Source organism: Molothrus ater, chromosome 1 (assembly GCF_012460135.2).
Source record: "Molothrus ater isolate BHLD 08-10-18 breed brown headed cowbird chromosome 1, BPBGC_Mater_1.1, whole genome shotgun sequence".
Taxonomy (NCBI): domain Eukaryota; kingdom Metazoa; phylum Chordata; class Aves; order Passeriformes; family Icteridae; genus Molothrus; species Molothrus ater.
In genome coordinates, this window is record NC_050478.2 from 46125334 (window position 1) to 46144844 (window position 19511).

At 43.4% G+C, this 19511-nt stretch overlaps 1 protein-coding gene across 1 annotated transcript; it reads right to left on the bottom strand.

Annotated features, from left to right (window-relative positions):
• Window positions 1-432: 432 nt before the first annotated feature.
• TMEM158 (transmembrane protein 158) lies at window positions 433-6409 on the bottom strand. The gene has a single exon (XM_036405046.1). It carries the CDS (start codon window positions 6246-6248, stop codon window positions 5277-5279), a length of 972 nt encoding a protein of 323 aa, XP_036260939.1. The 5' UTR covers window positions 6249-6409; the 3' UTR covers window positions 433-5276.
• Window positions 6410-19511: the final 13102 nt, after the last annotated feature.

The window sequence follows — 19511 nt, forward strand, 5'->3', positions numbered from 1 at the left end:
TTCACACTCCCAGTGAGTTCACTTCCTAAGAATGGCACAGATCTCTTATTTGTCTCATTAATCTGATGCTTTCTACAACAGCTAAGAACAAGTCAAACATGCAGAAACAAACAGCATTTCATAGGGTATTTGCCTCTTTCAGCTCTGCTCTGTTTTGTTCTGACATTGTTAACCTGCTGAGGTAATACAAAAGTGAAAATAGGAGATAATGGTTTAGATCCTGGTTTTCCCTGTGTGCAGATACAGGGACTCTGATTGACATATAAATGCTCAAACTGCTACACTCAGTAATGAACCCAAATTTTATAAAAATTGGAGATGTCCACAGATCTAATTAAATGCCATCCAGATATTTCCAATAAATATCTTTAATATCCCAAATTTTACACCAGATTGCTTTCTTCCTCAGCACAGTAGAACAGACACAACAAATGGGCTAAGATACTTTTTTATTATGATGATGATGATTTACAATTATTTTGGACAACTTATTTAACCAGAACTATTAAGGAGATGGGACAAGAAATACAGTAACTTATCTGTCAAGAGCTGCTATCAGTTCCAAATCATGGAAAAGAATTTTTTTCCACAAAAAATCACATACAAAATCACAATGTGAAACACTCAAATGCACTTCTGATCTTCACTGAAATGTTCAGCTTCTGAGGGGAAAAATGGAAACTGATTTTTTTGTTTAAAAATATGCTTTTAAAAATCAGTTACTGATTAAAAAGATTTTTTATTCTTTGAAATCTGAATACATTTGGGATTTGATATTTACATGTTTCCCCAGAATCATTACAAATGCTTTTTGCAAAGTCAAGGCCTCTCCCTGAAATAGATTGGGGAAAAAAATTACATTTATTCTGTAAAATTCCTTGAAAAATAACTGACATTTTCATACTAGCTTCAGAAAGAAGCTGACTTCCAAACTGGCAAGGCCCTACCTTGGACTGAGAAATCCTGGCTTTGGATTTATAAACTACATGTATAAAAACCAAAGAGAAACAAGAACATCATACCTACCCTTACCTCTCTCTATATATATATCTCTTCAAAATAAATCCTTTGATCTCCAGTCCTACAAAACTTCAATTAACTATTTGATTTCACTAGGCTTTTGTTTGGCCCCTGGGATCACATAATGCCAGCCCAGGAGATACTTTTATTCAGCAAGCAGATGTCATGATGAATAATACTTCTTCAGCCAACTACAGCTTTTAATTAGGTTTTTTTTAGGGTTTGGTTCAGTAGCCCTTACTCATATTGAGTAACATTCACTGCACAAATATTCCTGCTGTTGCATTAATCATTGAAAGCACTGGTGAACTAAGCCCTGGATAAGTAACAACTCTTACATTTAACCTAGAATGGCAATTTTGCCCCAAATATCCAAATGCCTCCTGACATACAGAAATGCTTGATCATTGACAACCTATTGAGCAACAGTGTGCTTACATAATATATAGCTATTATTACTGTACTACATTTTTTGTATTTTTATTCTTGGAATCAATGTGGCACTAAGTAACAGCAAAACTGTGTCCATGCTAAAACTACCTATTCCTCTATATACTTCCACTTCTAACACATCTGTGAAACACAACTAAGAAAGCAGGGGAGAGATTAAATTCTGAGGTCTGAATATACAGAAAAAAATTGTACCAGTCTCACACTAGCACACAAGTCTAGTACCTTCTAATGCTGAATGTCAAGGTTGTTCCTGGTTTCTGGCATGAAAAAAAAAATCTGTAATAGAGTTCAATTGAATTTTTAAAGTAAATCAAGGAACTCCCTCTGTTCCTAGATATCCCTTGCTTTCCAACAAACACTCATATATAAATAAAGTCAGGATAACTTACCAGGAAACACAATCCAACAAATAGTGAAGGGAAACCAGTACTACTTGTTTCTCATCATCCCTTTTCTCACTTCTCCTTTAACTTTCTGTTCTACAGAGTTAGTCCTCCTATGTAGATACATATATACAAATACATGCCCTCCCTGAGTACATAAAGGATTATACATGGTGACTAATCTGCTCTTGTGCTGACCCTGCTACCAGCTGGTCTTAAAAATAAATCCAAATGAATAAAAAAGGCTTAGAGTCAACTCCAGTTTAGAGACAATAAAGCTCCACTCCCAGTGCAGAAGAAAAGAAATAGACATTCCAGTGTCTAAACTTGTAATCTTAAACTAGCTGGCATGCAGATGTATCATTCCACATTGCCCTGGCCTTGCCTCTTCTAGGTTGCATTCATGTGAAATTCCCACGGATGAAGGCAAAAGTTACTCAAAATTATAGTTTACTTAGACTCATAGTAGCAGCCACAGCTCCAGGAGCAGAGTTGTTGGTGCTAGGTGTAACAGGGACTGAAGAAAGCTCACAGTTTGCATAGTGCATTTCCACTGTCTGTTCCTTACAGGAGAAGCCCTGCTGCCACCTCACTGAAACCTGGGGGTTTAGAGAGTTAGATTCAGCCTAAAGCCTGCACAGCAGGTAATCCCTGTGGCCCCCTGCTGTGCCTTAAACTCCTCTTTAAGGGACAGAAACACGGACTGGTCTCTCTCTGCAAAGGGAACTCATGTGCATGGTCACTGTGATCTAAGGGAACACCTTCCCTAACTCACAAAGGCTCTTTGCACATTGTGTCTGAGATCAGCACTCCCTGAAAACATTGCAATTTTTTCTGTATTCTGGACAATATTTGCCTTTGGAGTTTGTTTGATGCCATCCCTGTGTTCTAAACATTCATGTCTTAGCAGATTTTTAATAATAGCTCCAGTTACAAGTGTATTTATAGAATAACTATACGAAAATCCCTCTCTTGTATCATGTTTTTTAAGTGAAGCAGCAAAGTATTCTGAGTGTGGCACTGTCTATTCACAAAGTTTGCATTCAAGCTGATATTGACAGAAGTTAGAAAAACAAGCCATTTTGTACCAGTTTGGGTGTTCCACCTGCTACATGTCTGCAAGAATTGAAAAATAATAAGCTTTTAATAACTGAAGTTGCCTGTTTCAGACAGTAACACCATTCCCTTGTTTATGTTGATGCAATTCAGGAAAAAAAAACAATATCACATCATCAAAGGATAAGCAAAAAGGAAACAAGGATAAGCAAAAAAGAGATTCCACCCTTGAGTTTAAGCACAGGCTGCCTGCACCACAGTGAGGACTATACATCATGAATTATTAAAGCCAGAAAAATTTCCAGTAAAAATTGTTAACTCTCTGCCTAAATGCATCTCATTCAAAAGATGAAATTACTCCCTAGCATGGCAACTTTTCTGAGGTCTATTCCATATGTAGAACATTTCTCTTGTATCTTCATGTTTTCCTGCTAGCCCTGCCTTTCAGTATGAAGAGGTGTCTGTCACACAGGAGATAATAGGCAAAGAATTGCTCTCTAGCACGTCAAATGTCTGACAAGAGTTTGCACGAGGTGGAAATGACACTGTTTTACACATCAAGGAAAGAAAATAGGGGCTCTCTACACTCGGTGTACAGGGGCAGGTGCCCTTTGGATCAACAGGTCAAGAGAGCACTTCCCACAGTGGCCAGATCCTCTACTTTTTGAAAACAATGCCACTGCAATGTTTACTCAAGTGACAACCCCAATAGGAGGATTAACAGGAGGAACAGGGGGTGTGGAGGGAGCCTAGTAACATGGAGCATTTTTAAATCTTGATTTATTTCTGCTGTTTGTCAATCTTTTTCTCTCTTTTTGTCCAGACAGCATACACATAGAGCATGCATTTATTTTATTTTGTTGTCAGTTAAAAAATATGGGAATCCTAAGAATTCAATCCTTCCAGACTTTCCATCCAGGCATTTCCACCATACATAACGAACACACCAAATGAGCCCCAAGCAAATTCATGCGTTCCTAGCAAATTAAATACATCGATGTTGACCAAAAAATGAGAATTCCTATTGCAAATATTTGTCACTTAGCTCTTATTTTGGTTTTAGAGACTTCAGCTGGACTAATCATGTCTAAGGCAAATGAAACAACTTTTTATAAGGCTAAACAGTTGGATGTATACAACAAATGATATTTCAGGCTACACAACTGTCTGCTCACACAAGAGAGAAGAAATCTTTCTTCTTTGCACCCTTGCACAGCAGCAGCTGGAATCTAGTTCTGGACTGGCAGCGCCTGCCTTCTCACCCCACAGACTTGCTGTGAGCAACCCTGCAGACTGGTAGATGAAAAAGAGGTACAGTATTACTGTGTCTCCAACAAGTACACTGCATCTAAGCTGGTTTTGAGGAATGAACATTGAGCAAGTGAAGAGACTTGCCCCACGCTGTTTAGCACAACTCAGAGTTGGGGGCCTCACCTTCCCAGGACCAAAGCCACCCAACCTCAAACTGAGGAGAAAGCCGTAGTCTCTGGAGATGTGCAGATGAAATTGCTTTGGAGGATCTCTGGCACAGCTGTGCTCCCCACCCCTCTCCACCCAACCCTGGTGTAGGCATTCAGACCCACATCTGCTGCACAGATAGGGCAAACACCAGTCAGAAAAGCTCTGGGATTCTCCTTTTGCCACCAGCAGCCCTGGTAACACCATTTCATGGGCAAAGGAGCTTCGTGGCAGGTTCGCAGACAGGAAGGCCAGCCAAACCCTCTGTTCCACCCTGGAGGAAACACACCAACAAAAGGCTACAGTGGCTCCAGAAAGAAAACCTCTGTATTAAAAGCCAAATAACGCGGAGCTACAATAATAAATACACACTATCTCAACCAGGAAATTAAGTGTGAAAGGTTCATTAAAGTTCAGCTTCAGCAGTAACAATATATATACCACATCGCTTCTCCGTTCTGTCAAAGAGAGATATCCCTTTCTGTCCATACAGGAAAAACCCGTTCAAACCATACCCTATACAAAAACGCTACTCTGACAACAAATGCAGCCGAATAGGAGGGTCTTTGATTTCCTCCATTGAATTTTTAGGGGGGCTTTTTCTTGCCTTATTTTTTTTTCCCTAGGGGAGGGGGGTTGTTTGGTGGGTTGTTTTTTTTAAGTTTTTTTGGGTTTTTTTTTGTTTTTTACTAAAAGGTTCGTTTAAAACGGGTATTAAAGATATAAAACGCGCACATATGATTCGGTCCCCTCGGGGCCGCTGCCCTCGGGGCCGGGCCGGGCGCGGAGGCGGCCCCACGTCCCGCCGCGCACCTGTGGCACGCTGCAAACAAGAAAAACGCGACAGAGTCCGTCCCGCGTCCCTCCACAGCACACGACGAAGAGCAGGGGGGTCACCGGCAGAGGCTACTTGGCGGCGGCGGCGGTGGCGGTGCCGGCGGCGGTGCCGCGGCGCTGCTCCATGCCGTTGGGCAGGAATCCCGCGATGATGGGCACGGGCCAGATGAGGGCGGCCACGCTCCACACGATGATGACCAGAGTCATGAAACACGCCACCAAGGTGGACTCGATGGGCTTGCGGTTCATCCGCCAGCCCGGCTCGCCCTTCAGCTCCTCCAGGCTGAAATCCAGGCAGCAGAAATTCAGCGGCTCCCCTTGCAGCCAGTACTGCCCGGGCTCGGCCGCCGGCGGGTAGGAAAGCGAGGAGGAGGAGGCTGCGGCGGCGGCAGCAGCAGCGGGGGGCTGGGGCTGGGGCTGGGGCGCGGTGCCCCGCAGCCGCCCGACCCGCCGGCTCCGCACCCAGCTGCAGCCCACGCAGAGGCGCAAGTCCTGCTGGGCGCCGCCGGCCGCCAGCCCCAGGTGCTCGATGAGCAGCGGCGGCCCCACGCGGTGGAAGGCGGCGGAGAAGAAGGCTCGCCCGTGGCTGTTGGTGGAGAAGAGCAGGAGGTCGCACTGGATGCCCAGCGGGCGGCTCCAGCGCACCAGCAGCGAGCTCAGCATCTGCCGCTGCACGCTGATGTTGCAGTGCGGGTCCTCGGCGGGCTGCGGCTGTCCCTGCGGCTGGGGACGCTGCTGATGCTCCTGCCCCGGCTGCTCCTGTCCCGGCTGCTCCTGCCCGGAGGCGGTGGGAGCGGAAGAGAAAGGCTCTTGGCTAGGGGCAGCCGGCGTGCCCGGGCTGTCGGTGCTGCCTTCCTCCTTGCTCGCTGCCCCGTCGAGGTCCATCTCGAGGCTGGCCAAGGAGCGGGAGGAGGAGTTGGCAGGGGGCAAGAAGAGCTCCTGCTCCTGCTCCTCCTGCCCGCTGGCAGCCGGCGAGGGGCTCCAGCCCTGGCAGGGCGGCAGGCAGGCGGCCAGCAGTGCCGGGAAGAGCAGCGGCAGCATGGCATTAACTTACAGCCGGAGAGGAGGGAGAGGAGGAGGAGGAACGGGAGGCTGCATGGCGCTGCCGGCTGCCATCCGGGAAAGGAGGCACAGCGCTCTCGCCGAGCGAGCGAGAGAAAGGGAAGGAGGGTGGAGGCAGGCGAGGGGGTGGGAGCGGGGCTGGGGCTGCCGCGGCGACGAGCCGAGCGAGCCGGGAGCCTCGGTGACGGCAGCGGCTCCCCCCTTCCCCGCCTCCTCCGCCCCCGGCCCGGCCCGGCCCGGCAGCGCCCCGGCGGGAGGAGCCGAGCGGAGCCCGGCGGAGCTGCCCCGGGGCAGCCGCGCTCCCTGCCCCGGGGCACAGGCCGGGGCGGCCGCCGCTGTCCCCTCAGCTCGGACCGTCCCCACACAGAGGGGGGGACGTCCCCCTCTCCCGCGCCGGGCCCCCGCGGCCGTGTCCGAGGCGAGAGCCGGAGCCTCCCAGCTCCAGCCGCCGTCTCACCCGCGGGGGCTGCCGTGGGGACCGGCGCTCCCCCCCCTCGGTGGGCAAGCGGAGGGAAAGCGGCTGGCACCGGGCAGCGCCCTCCCGCCGCCGCCTCGGGCCGGGGCGCGGATCCGGGAACAGCATCCAGGAACCGACTGCACACGCTTTCACTGCGACTTTATGGGAAGGGGACGCGACGGGACGGGACAGCACTGGGGAGACGCGGAGATGGGGAGTTTAAACTCGGTGCCTGCGTTCTCCACAGCGGTGCCCTCCAGCCTCGGCCCCAGGATGTGCCTGGCCTTGGACCGCAGGCATCCCACCCATCCGACGGGCGCTGTCGGTCCTTGTAGCAAAGATTTAAGCGAGGAATCTGCTTACAAGCAGCACGAAGCTCTAAGCGCGGTAGCCGTGAGATCTGGCAGCGTTTTTGAATCGCTGCTTTACAGGCATGGTATTTATAAACAGACCAGATAGTGAGGCTTGTTTCGTGACCCTGTGCTAGTTACAGTATTACTCTTGACACGGTTTGAGGCTTGCTGTGTTTCAGTTTGACACACGGAGCCTCGGGGAGGGCCAGAGCTAATGACATAAATACTGAAGGTTTCTTAGTCTTTACTTGGAGCAGAGGATGGGATAGAGTTACATTATTCAGGCAAGCATCCAGAACTGAGACTGTTTCCTTTGTGTTTGCAGCCCTTTTTTGACAAATAGAGATGCAAAAGGGGTACACTAGTCTTTCCCAAAGGATAGAATCAAAGTCCATAAGGCTCTTCTTTGAGATTGGCATTGGTCCCATGTCAGACGTGTTCCCACATCCAAGTAACACATGGACACGTTCTCACTTGAAAAATGAGTTCCTGTAATATCAGCTTCAAGTCCTTCAGGTGAGTGAGGGTAGAGAGTGAATTTTAGATTTTATGTTATTCAACATGAATGAAGGTAGTGAGTCAGTTTTCTTTTAAAACCTGTGCCTACATATATCATGACAAAATCCATAATTGTTTGCCTCATATTCAAAAGATATCTGAGCAGCAAGATGTGTTTGTGTTTAGTCCCAAATTTGTATAAAGGGTACTGGCTACCTATAGTTTGGCTTACTATAGAGAAAGATGCCTGATGAAGTGTTTAAAGCAAGCTGTCTGCTTCCAATTCTGGGCTCATGCTCAAATGTTGCAGTACAGTTAATACCTTTCTCAGTGTCTCTCATTTTAGAGTTCTCTGATATTTTTTATTGCCTGTTGAATGTGTCTCTACATGCTTTTCTTGTTGTTGTTTGTCATGTCCACACTCCCACGCATTTGTGGGGCTATAGTAGTAGTATTTGTGGGGCTATGGTAGGGCCAGACCAGATTAAGAGAGGGCCAGTGTGTAGCAAGTAGTGCCAAAACTGTGTGGCCACTGTGTGCACAAATTACATTGCATTGGGATTTTTGGCACAAAGGACTGGAAATGAAACTAAGCCTCATAAATAAGATTTAGCTCCTGAACACTGTTGCAGTATGTGGGTGGCAAATGTTCTCAGGCAGAGCTTCATTTCTTTTGGTTTCCACTGCCAGCATCCAATTGAATGTAGTCAGGGGTATTTGTGAAGAAATTCAAAGGGGAAAGACTTGAGCTAAGTTTCTTTTTCTGCAAGGAAGGATAACCTGCCACAGAAAATTTAAATGCATTCAGCATAATTTAGACTTCCATAGCAAAGAGCTAAAAGACAGCAACATATTTCAGGCTGGAGATGCATGGGTGTCTCATACCTCTTCCCATTCATCAAGGAATAATTGACCAAGTGGGTGGAAGAAGCAGAAAGTGTGTTAGATCATTGATTGAAAGGCACTGTCCAGCAGGGCCCTTTACAGATACTTTATTTCTAGGTCTACCATATATAATTAATCTCTGCATGGATTCAGTCATTCAAAGAGATAACAGCACACTTGAAAACTTTGTAAGCAGAATTATTATAGAGCTCCATTCTGTTGTTTTCAGCCATAAAGCTCAAAGAACAAAGTAGTTTTATGGCTGGGGAGGCTGAAGCATAAAGATATTGGGGGCCAGACAAAGGTGACCTAGATGTCACAGGCAGATCAGAGTGTAGGTTTTGCAGGTTTGATTCTATAGATATAACTAGAACTATAATGTGTACCATAGGTCACGGTAGCATTTGACAGTATGGTAGAGGAGGTGTGAAGTGGGCTATAATGATAAAATTTTAGAAGGGAATAATGAGGCAACAAGACAGTAGGAGTTTCATGAGACAGACTGCAGAGCTGTTGGCAGGGTGAAGACTAATAGTAAAGGATGATCAGAATCTTTGGAATTGTTTTAGTGACATTTTAACTAAGCATTTTTAACAAAGTGTTGTTTGGGAAATACTTCAAGTAAGATGAAATCAAGAATAAGTATTTCTGCCCAAGTACCCTTAAATTTGCTTCTCATGAGGGTGCTGTTTCAGAGCCTCAAATCTCATTGTAGCTTGTGAAGATTGATCCTAAGCAGGTGCTGATTCCAGAAAGAAATCTGTAGTTGCATTCAAGTCAAAAGCTTGTGATGCTCAGGCAACGTTTGTCAATTGAGCCAACTCGTGTGGCTCTGCACTGAGGAAAGGGAGTAACTGTGTAACTTTTCTTGACAGTGGATATGCTTTTGAGGTTGTCATTTCTGAAAGGAGTTGCATGTGGGAGAGAAGACAGGAAAGGTAGTGGAGTACAGTGTTGGGTATGCAGCTGTAGCATCACAGAGATATTTTTCTGTGGAAAGACTCCTGCTGTCAATTTCCAGGGGAAAAGATCTTGGGAGCAAGTATAGTGATGCATTACCAATCCCTGTAAAAGTGTCAGGTAAATAAGGAGAATTTCACAGTCAACAGCTGGAGAAGGAGGCTGGGCCAGGAGAAAGAAGTTGGTACTTGAGTCCTCTCAGAAAAAAAGGAGTTTCAATTCTGTGAAAGGAGTAGGATTAGATCATCCTGGGAATTCTTCTGAGAGATCTACTTGTTCCTAGCTGAGGAAAAATGTTTCTGTGATACAATTTAGAAGGCTTGGTTGGCTAATGGTTTCACAGTTGATGTGGAGGGAGAGTCTCAGAATAATGCAAGGAAGTGATCATGTAATGTCTGTGGAATGTATCTTTTAAAGATCCATCAATAATCAGGGGTTTGCTGGTTGAGGAAGGAGCTAAGGGATGTTTCATACTGCCCATCAAGGTGTTTCTTTGATTGTAAGTACAGTAATCAGGACTTTAACTCTCCTCCTTTTTGCTTGGTATTCTTGTGGATTTGCCAGAAATTATTTGTGATGATATACTTAAAGGCCACTGAAGCTTCTGAAATAGATAACAGAAGCTGTTCGGGCTAAGCAGCTTGCTACTGCTACATCATGTCAGAATGATTTATCTGCAGAGAACAGAGATCATGTGCTGCACACAACAAACCAGGGGTTTGTATGACTCTTTACCTGGATAGCAGAAGCCCAGACAAAGGGAGCAGCCAATTGGCAAGCAGGCCAACAACAAGGGCATAATCTCTCCAGAGAAGTCAACACATCTCTCTCAGTAAAGACACTAAGCTCATTGTTTCACAGGCGTTTCTGTCAGCAGCAGATTCTGCCTCTGCACCACCCTCTCAGTTAAACAAACAGATGTCCCTGAAGCCCTAAAATGACCCACGTGCAAGAGCTGGGGCAGATGACTGCAATTTTAAAATAACTTTGATAATCGTGCCCTATTTAATTAAAAAACTGTAAACATTTTCAGCCCAGCCTTAACCAGTCTTTAACCCCTTATCCAGATCACCACACACTCCTGCAAAAAGCTGTACCTGGATAGCTGAGGGAGTGAGGCAAGGGAAGGGGTTTTGAGCAGTGATGGCCAGGGCTGCCTACTGGATACTGGTGTGGTTCCCATGGTCTGCAAGCCACAGAGATGATGGAAGAGTGGACCAAGGGAAAGCCACCACCAGTCAGGGCTCCTAGAAGGAGTACTGAAGAGGAATTACCCATGGGAATTGCTATAAAGTGGAATCCATCTGTTAATACAATTGCTAGAAATCAGGAAAACATTTTCAGAGCATCAGTGGGTATCAGTAAGGTAGAGGGCCTGCTAAATGAGTGCTCTGGGAGCTTTGAGGCCTGCTTACAAACTCATCTTTGGTATCCCACTAGACTGTGCGTTGTACGAGCACAGACTAAAAACACTGTTTCAGTTCTAAAGATCACTGTGAAATATATGCAGAGAACGCTAACAGGAATGTATTAATAGACTTTCAGAACTTTTTTTGTAACATGCTTTATATAGGTTGAGGCTTTTAGACAAACATCAAAGGGAAAAAAAAGGGGAAAAAAAGATTCTGTGGGAATGGGTATAAGAGAGTAAACAAACTTTGCACCTCCACAGTTCAATGTGATCTTGATGTAATCACAAAATATAATCCCCCCCAGCCCATATAGGTTGGATAAGTTTAATTTCCTTAAAAAGAGTGTTAAATGCAGTGCTTTCATGTATTCCACATATACAATGAAGTTTTTAAGATCAGATTTAACATGAAGCAGTGTGTCGCAGACATCTTTTCATGAAAAATCCTTTCCTTAGGATTTTTCCTCCTGAGAAGCTGAGAGAACTCAGGAACAAAATGTAAACAATGATTATCTGCTGCTATGGAATGCAACAGGTGGGTCTGTGATTGGTCTCATAGAATTGTTTCTAATTAATGGCCAATTACAGTCAGCTGGCTTGGACTCTCTGTCCAAGACACAAGCTTTTGTTATTCATTCCTTTCTATTCTTAGCTAGCCTTCTGATGAAACCTTTTCTTCTATTCTTTTAGTATAGTTTTAATGTAATATATATCATAAAATAATAAATCAAGCCTTCTGAAACATGGAGTCAGATCCTTCATCTCTTACCTCATCCTAAGACCCCTGTGAACACTGTCACAGCAGTGTTCCAGAAGACTGGATTCATGTTCTTGCCTAGGTTCCTATTTGCAGGTTGATCAAAACCCTCACTTATGTGGGACTTCCTCCCAATTGAACTTCTAGAGCTAAGGCAAGATTAAGCCCTGGACTATATTTATTTTTTCTTGTAACTACCACGCTTGCTTATTTTATATTTTATTGGCCAGGAGCCAGACTATATTTATAACCTATTTGCCTCATATTTATCTCACCAGCCAACCTATCCAGTGTTGGAGCTTGGCTGAAACTGGCAAATTTAGGATCTGATATGTTGAAAAGAATAAAAAAAAGAATCCATATTAAATGGTGCAGGTAGAGAGAGCAGCAATCTGGGTCATTTAAAAAAAAACTTGTATAGGACTAAAGGGCAATGTAAGAACTTTGATCCCACCAGATACACATTGCAGGACTCAGGCTTAGTTACTACCAGTTGCTAAAGGCCATTGTAGTGTGGGTTTGATCAGGTGTCAGACTTCATGCGTTCTTGAAGCACAGATGTTCTGAATATCTAAATGATCCCTGGGATTCTGAGCAAGCCCTGAGGTGTCATAGCCATTCTTGAAGGAAAAGAGATCCAGTAAAGCAGTAGTTGTTTAATGCCAGTGCTGTGGAGGTAGCAGGAATGGAAAAACATTTGGTGTGATTACATATTAAATTGTTCTGCAAAATATTTGTACATAAAATAGCATTGCTTAATGACTATTTTATGAGTTTGCCTTTGGAAAATCTAAACATTTACTACAATAATACATTGAAAAATAGCTCCCTGGGAAGCATTTAATTCTACAAATACTTTATTTCCCAGCCTGTTCTGAACATGGCTCTAGGGCTTGTCTTTACTGTTATTTATCTCTGTAGAGAAAATGAGACAGGTGAAAAAGTCTGGTATTAGTCTGCACGAAGCACATGTGGGTTTGGTGCTTACATCCAGTGTCGCCTCAGTAGCTCAGTGGCTCTGAAGTGCAGCTGTGAAATATAGAACCTTGCTTCCCTGTGAAGACACTTGGACTGTGAAGCAATCCTGCTCCAGAGGAGAGGAAGACAAGCTAGTTCACAGGCCATTTGAAACTTGTTTTGTCCTACAGAAGACACACAAATGCATGACTCTGTCAATGGCAGTCTATATCCTAAGGAACTTTTCCCAAAAGTAAGTGCGAATAAGAGAATCTGGGTTCAGGAGATCCTGTATGCAGCTCCTTAGCCAACCCTGCAGCAGCCCTGACCATCCTCAGTCTTTCTGTTACTAGCTGGTTCTTCAGTGCTCTATGGTACAGGACACACATTGTAAGGGAGTCTACAGCATGGACTTAACTGGTTTCCCTGCAGGTTTTTGTCCCCAGCCATAAAAGAAAGTGTGGAATAAAGAAGGAAAAGTGGAGGCTACAATCAACAAAGTGAGGGTGGGTGGAAGGATAACAAATCAGAACTGGTATGAGGCATGATTAAATTGTGAAAGGCTTTGAAAGTGAGAACAAGGAGTTTGCATTTGGAGCAGGAAAAGAGGAGAAATGACAAGAGAACTGTGGAAAAAAAGTGATGTGCCCATATGAATGAACAGCTCCAGATGGTGTAGCCAGAGAGGAGATTACAAAAGGGGAGATGTACAAGCCTTGGCTAGGACTTTCAGCAGAGCAAGCTGAGATGAATTGTGATACTTTGGAGATGCTGCATGAAACAAATCAGTGACATTTGAAGTACACTAGCATCAACATCATCAGTAAAATTAGCAGAAAAAGCTAAACTCCTCTTTGCCTCCAGACTGTGTATCAACACCTTAGACCTGGGTCTCTCAGAGCTGCTGTAAGCTGTTGGCATACAGAAACAGACTGGAATTCTGAAGCAGCACACAGGTACCACTTGGTGGTCAGCAGAGCAGTTATATGTGTGCCCTGTTATGTGCCTTGCTGGCTGTCCCTTCTCCAGTGAGACACTTTTGCTGTACATCAAACAGGAGAAGAGATTCATCTGCCTCAGTGAGTCAGCAGAACAGCATTAACTCTTTGTGGAAGTGTCAGTGCCAGTGAGTGGGGCTGAGTCATCCAAGCATATACAGCTAGCCTGATCCCCACCCATTCCTTCAGCTGGGGAGCAATCCTGAGCTGTCAAAGACAAGGTGCCAATATTGCCCATTCCACTCATCAGTCCAGCATCATTATTATTTGCAAAACAGCAGACAGTTTCTAATGTCATACTCAAAAAACTGTCAGCTGTTTCTGAGTTAGATAAGAACCAGATTTAAAAAGAAATAAAATATTCTTAATTTCCAGGAAATTTGCTTTATTTTCCCAGCAATGGCCACAATCAGTATGAGCCAAAACTAGTGGTTCAAACCTCAAGACTTACACCTTTGCTAAGCTGAAATAGCTTCATGGAAGTCAAGAGAGTCAGAGCTTTAATTCCTAACTTTTAAAGAACTCCTGTCCTAGTTTAACAAAGCCAGCATATGGACAAGGTGGCTGATTGCTTTCAGCAGGACCCTGCACTCACAAATGCTGTTCTGTATGGCATTAGACTCATCTCTAGTGCAGGGGTAAGCAAGTAAGAACAAATTCCTGTAAGCCTGATGCATTGAACAAGCAGCAGAGGAACACCAGCTCTTCAGAGAAAAAGATTTTCTATTTTCATGCAAATGTTCCCAATGTTCTGAAGCAGAAGGAGATGCTTAGAAAATACATGCAGTACAAACTGCTTGTACTCTAAGAGTTTCATATTCACTCAGCATTACCTGTGCTTTCCACGAACTAATAATCACAAGACAAGTAGGAAATATAGCCTCTGATATTTTGTGCCTGGTTCTTTGCTGAACTGACCAGGTTTAGGTGTGCCTGGATATTTATGATATCTTGGCTTGATTCTGTAAATTAAAGAGGGATGCATCTCAGCCCAAAGATTTTTATCTTGAATTAGTTTGTGGGATTTCTTGCTTAAACCATCATGTCAAATGCTACTGTTTCTAGTTTACACAAGTCCATCACCCACATAATTTCAATTGCCCTTGGCTCTTTTTACTGTGTTTCTGTTGAAAAAGCACTAGAGCTGACAATTGGGTTTTTATCTTCTCATGAAGGCTGGTAAGTGGTAATAATCTGTTGTAACTGTATTCAGGCTCCTCTTCTTGAGCTCTAGCTATGAATGAAGGCTTTGTTTCTCTTCTCACCTATACCCATATACTGTGCCCTAGTCCTGCTGTAGTCAGCAAACTGTGCTGGTGGAACTGCTATGGCCCCCTGGTTTCCAGGCTCTGTTATACAAATCCCAAACTCGCAGTTATGAAAAGGTAACATATTAATATTTGTGCTTTTGGTTACATCCATTGTAGTTGGATAAAATCATAGACATAAAAATAGGATTTAAAAATAATCCTCTGTATTCTTATTGCAAGACAGGAAAATTTAATTAGTCTCCATGGGATTTGCATGTGCCGTGATGGTCAGGGATGCTGACACCACTGGACCTCTAGAATAAGGTGGATAATCTGAGAGAGAGTTTATAATACTTTACATAGCCTAATGCCTTGTGAGAATATTATTTCCATTGTGTTGTCTGCATATTTAAATGTTGAATTAGCTTTCATCCCTTACATAAAGTACTCACTGGCTACGTTTGCTTTTCATGCCAGATCAATAGTATCTGCAAGCAGCGGGTTAGATCAAAATCTGTTTTCCCAGCTTTACTGCATGTGTACAAGGGCAATGCCAGAAGAGAAAGTACTCTATTCCACAGGGAAACAGTTTGCTCAGAAATTTGATTCAGGATTACTTGACTATCCTGGTTTAGAAGTTCCTCCGTTTCCTTTCTGTTAACGGCTGTTCATGCTTTTGCGTTGGATTTTGATGCCTATCTCCTGACACTGATGTCTGCCAGTACACATATTCCTGCCTATAGTAAAACAGATGGCTTCTCTGTGCTACAAAGTGATAGATGTTAATCCACTGATCATGACTTCTGAAGTATCTCTGCATGGATGTCAGAGCCTTTATGTGCAGTGCAGTATATAATATGTACAATGTAACAATATAACTTTTTTTTAAACCCCATTATAATTCTTGGACTTTCTGTTTTCTTTGCTGCATTATCATCCCCTGTAGGGATTTTGTTTTCTGATACACTGATGTCAGATCCAGAAGGCTGGACCCTGACTCACAAGGCTGCAGAAGTTTCCCCAGGCAGCACAGGTTTTCTGCCTGCAGTATCTGAACCAATATTCCCAGTCCTTCTCTTCTATGACTTGTACCTACCAGTTCTGAGACAGCCTAATTGGGACTCCAATATCTCTCACTGGGCAAAGTGACCTGTTTTAGTTCATTTTCACTTTGTGCCAGCAGCTCTGCTTAAATGGGCCTACTGGGTGGCTGGTCCTAGGAGATGAGGAGCACAGTCTCAGTTTAGGGGCATTTTTATCTCACTTCTATTCTCCCTGTTTCTAGCCTACAAATTGGAAGACAGATTTGCTGTGTCGGTAGTGAACAGAAGGAAGCTGCAAGAATGTTAAGCAAAGGTAGTTGCTTGTTAAACTGGTAATTGCATAAGGGGAAACACAGAACTCAGCCCCATATTTTAACAAAAAAAAGTTGTGCCTTGCAGAGAAAATCATGTTATATGAACAAAATTAGGAAAAAGTATGCAGCATTAGTGTTACTTTGGCAGAAATTTTGGGTTTTATGTGGTCAGAGGAAGTGGGTATCAGACTCTCCAGCTGTTCTCCCTGTTGTCATGTACGCCAGTAGCTGGTTTTCTCTAGAGATTTTACAAATGCTGATGCTATTTTTGTCCCATAATTTTATACCTTTGAACACACACATAAGGAACAAAGATGAATTTAATGAACAGGACTCACTGAGGCTCTACTGATAAGTGAAAATTATATGGTTAATTTTGTAGCGTTGCTTCCTTATTGAAAATAGTGTCTTTAAGCATAAAATATTGACATGATATGGTATAAGGATTTCCCCAGTGGTAAAAGAAAATTATATCATTTAAGCAAAACTGTCCATATAATTTGAATCTGAGGCATGACTGACACAGGTGGTCTTTTGGCAGTCCTTGGAAGAAAATTGACACAAGAACTGAGGGGTTTTTTTGTGTCACTCTTGAAAAGAGGAGCTTGAGATATGTTTGAAAAAGGTATCTTCAAGGCAAGAAAAAACAAAAAAAACCCCAAACAGTTTCAAGGCAGTAGAGCTTCTTTTGTGAAAATGCTTGTTTACTATTATTAGAACTGGTTTAGGGTGAGGCCTCTTCCACAGGTCATTCTGACCTTAAATAAATGACTATAAAATCATTCTGAGGTAGAACTGAAAAATTAAATTCCTCAGGAAATTAAAATTAAAAATAAATTTGTTTCCAAGCTATGGAAATAAGGATTTTAAGGAGCTGGCTTACTACTTTCATGTCAATTACAGAAACTGCTTTGTGCCAGCTGTACTATCTTGATTAATTTTGCATGGACTTTTCATCAAATTAATGTCTCAAATATCCCACATATGCAATATCAGGTTTATATATTATCTAATTATTTAATACAAAATACAGAAGATAATACATACAAAAGCCAACGATCAAGCAATAACACCAAAAGCTTTTTATTAAACTAAGCATTTCTACAACATCCCAACAGAACTAAAAAGGTGAGAGGGTTGGCTACATCACTGAGAACTGAACTAGAAAGTTGCAAGTTGTCATTAAATGGTTTGATTTCAACAAAGACATATTTTGTACCAACTTTAGGGGTCATGCCTTTGGCTCATTTACACACCTAACACTGCCCTGATTATCAGCTTTGTTAGAAAAATCCTTGTAGAGATTTTACATCTGGTCACTCACAGATGGTCAGATTCTTCTAGTCCTCATAATATACTGTGTCCAGTGTGCCAAGGCTACAAAAAGGTATGGATAGGAATGCTAAACAATTTATTCCAAAGGCCAGATTACAAGGTTTACATCAACATCATCCTGTTTGTTTTGACAGATTTCTGATTAAGACAGGAGACTGGAGAGGTCTGAGACCATAAATTCATTTGCAATATGGCCAGGCACCTGCTGAAATAATGGTGTTCTCTGTGATTTCAGAAGTAATTTTTTGGGTCACGTTTTTCAGCTACTAGAAACTGCTTTTGAAGTCAAATCCCTTCAAAAAGTATTTGTTTCACAAAAAGTATTTACTCCTGTGTCCCACAGGGACTGTCAGCACTAAATAAAGATCTCCAGAGGCTCACCACTGAAGCTAATCACTTTTTATATAAATGCCATACCTGTAGTATGACTGCACCTGGATCCATTCAGCTCTCTTCGAAGGACTTACAAGAGGTACTAGAAAAACATAGGGATGATAACTTTGGCAGTGCTCTTATACATAGGTGGCCCATGAAACTATTCCAAGAGTTGAATGCCTATACCTGAGGCAGGAGGACCCCATAAATACACATACACTTATATCTGTATTGTTTACAGATAATATTATGTTCATATGAAAGCTTATTTTCATTTTCCCATGAGTTTTCTATAAAAGTCAGACTGAAACTGAGCAATGCACTGAGTAATTTTGAAGTTCATTGTAACAACTGAGCTCTGAATGGAAGGCAGTTCCTGACCTTCTGTATTCTGTCCCCAGTGGGGTCTAGTGAAAGACCCTGGAGAGGTCAGAAAAGATCCTGGAGTGAATCCTAATCCTTTGAGCAACCTGTCTGGTAACTGGGCAGAGCAGGATGCTTCATTCTGCCACGTCTTCCTCCATCTTCAACCTGTGATGGCAAACATCTGGGAATATGTCCTGCATTTTGCTCTATACGAGCAAGAACAGCTAAGAACAGAAGAAGCAAATTAGAAGGGACCACTGGACCACTTAGTCTGACCCTCTGCTCTAATCTGGGTCATCTAGAGCAGATTGTCAGGGCCATGTCTGGTCAGGTCTTTAATGCCTCTGAGGATGGAGATTCCACAGCCTCTCTGGACAACCTGTGCCAGTCTTTTACCATCTACACTTAGATGGAACTTCCTTTATTTCAGCATGTGCATATTGCCTCTTGTCCTTTAACTGTCCTTTAACTGAGCTACAACTCAGTGGATGTCACTACAGCACCTAGCACAAGGACAGCTAGTTTTGGGGATGTCTGTGGGTGCTTCTGTAGCCCAAAAAACCTCCACAGAGAAACAGCAGCAACAGTCATGCGGGATTTCTCTCCCCAACAATTCCCAGAGGGTTCCTGTGCTTTTTTGATTAAATTTAATAAATAATTCATTTGATACCATAGCCATTGCTCAGGATGAGCTCAGTGCTGATGGAGTGGGAGCTAGATGTATCACCACACAGGAGCAGTGTGAGTCTCCTTGGGTGCTGGAGCTCCTTCTGTGCAGCCAGAGGGGAGTGAAAGACAAAGTGAGCCTCAGGCACTGCAGCAACAATTCATACCTTTGTGGGGCAGGAGACCTTCTGCTGGACACTTGCACCCCACTTTGGCAGCTGGAGGCTCTGCAGAGTGTGGAGGGGCAGGCTCAGTATTCTTCTCTCTCTATCCTTTGCCTGAAGTTTGCTATAAAGGTGAAACCGAGCCTCATTTGTCAGGAAAGAATGAAATGATCCCTAAGGTTACCAAAGCACTCAGAGGCCCTTTGGGAAGAAAAGTGCTACGTAAATAGAAGCTGATTCCTACAGGTTATTAATAGATGTATCTGCAAAAGTAATGTGAAAACTACAAAGGAAGGATCATTCTGAATTAAATTACCATAATTTTTTTCATTGCTGCCTCTTTTCAGGAGACCTGGATTATACTGCCAACAATGACAGGTTTGAATAAGAGACAGGGTTTGTGTGGGCCAGAGGTGGGAACGGAGAAGGAGACTAATTATATCTTTTTTTAAC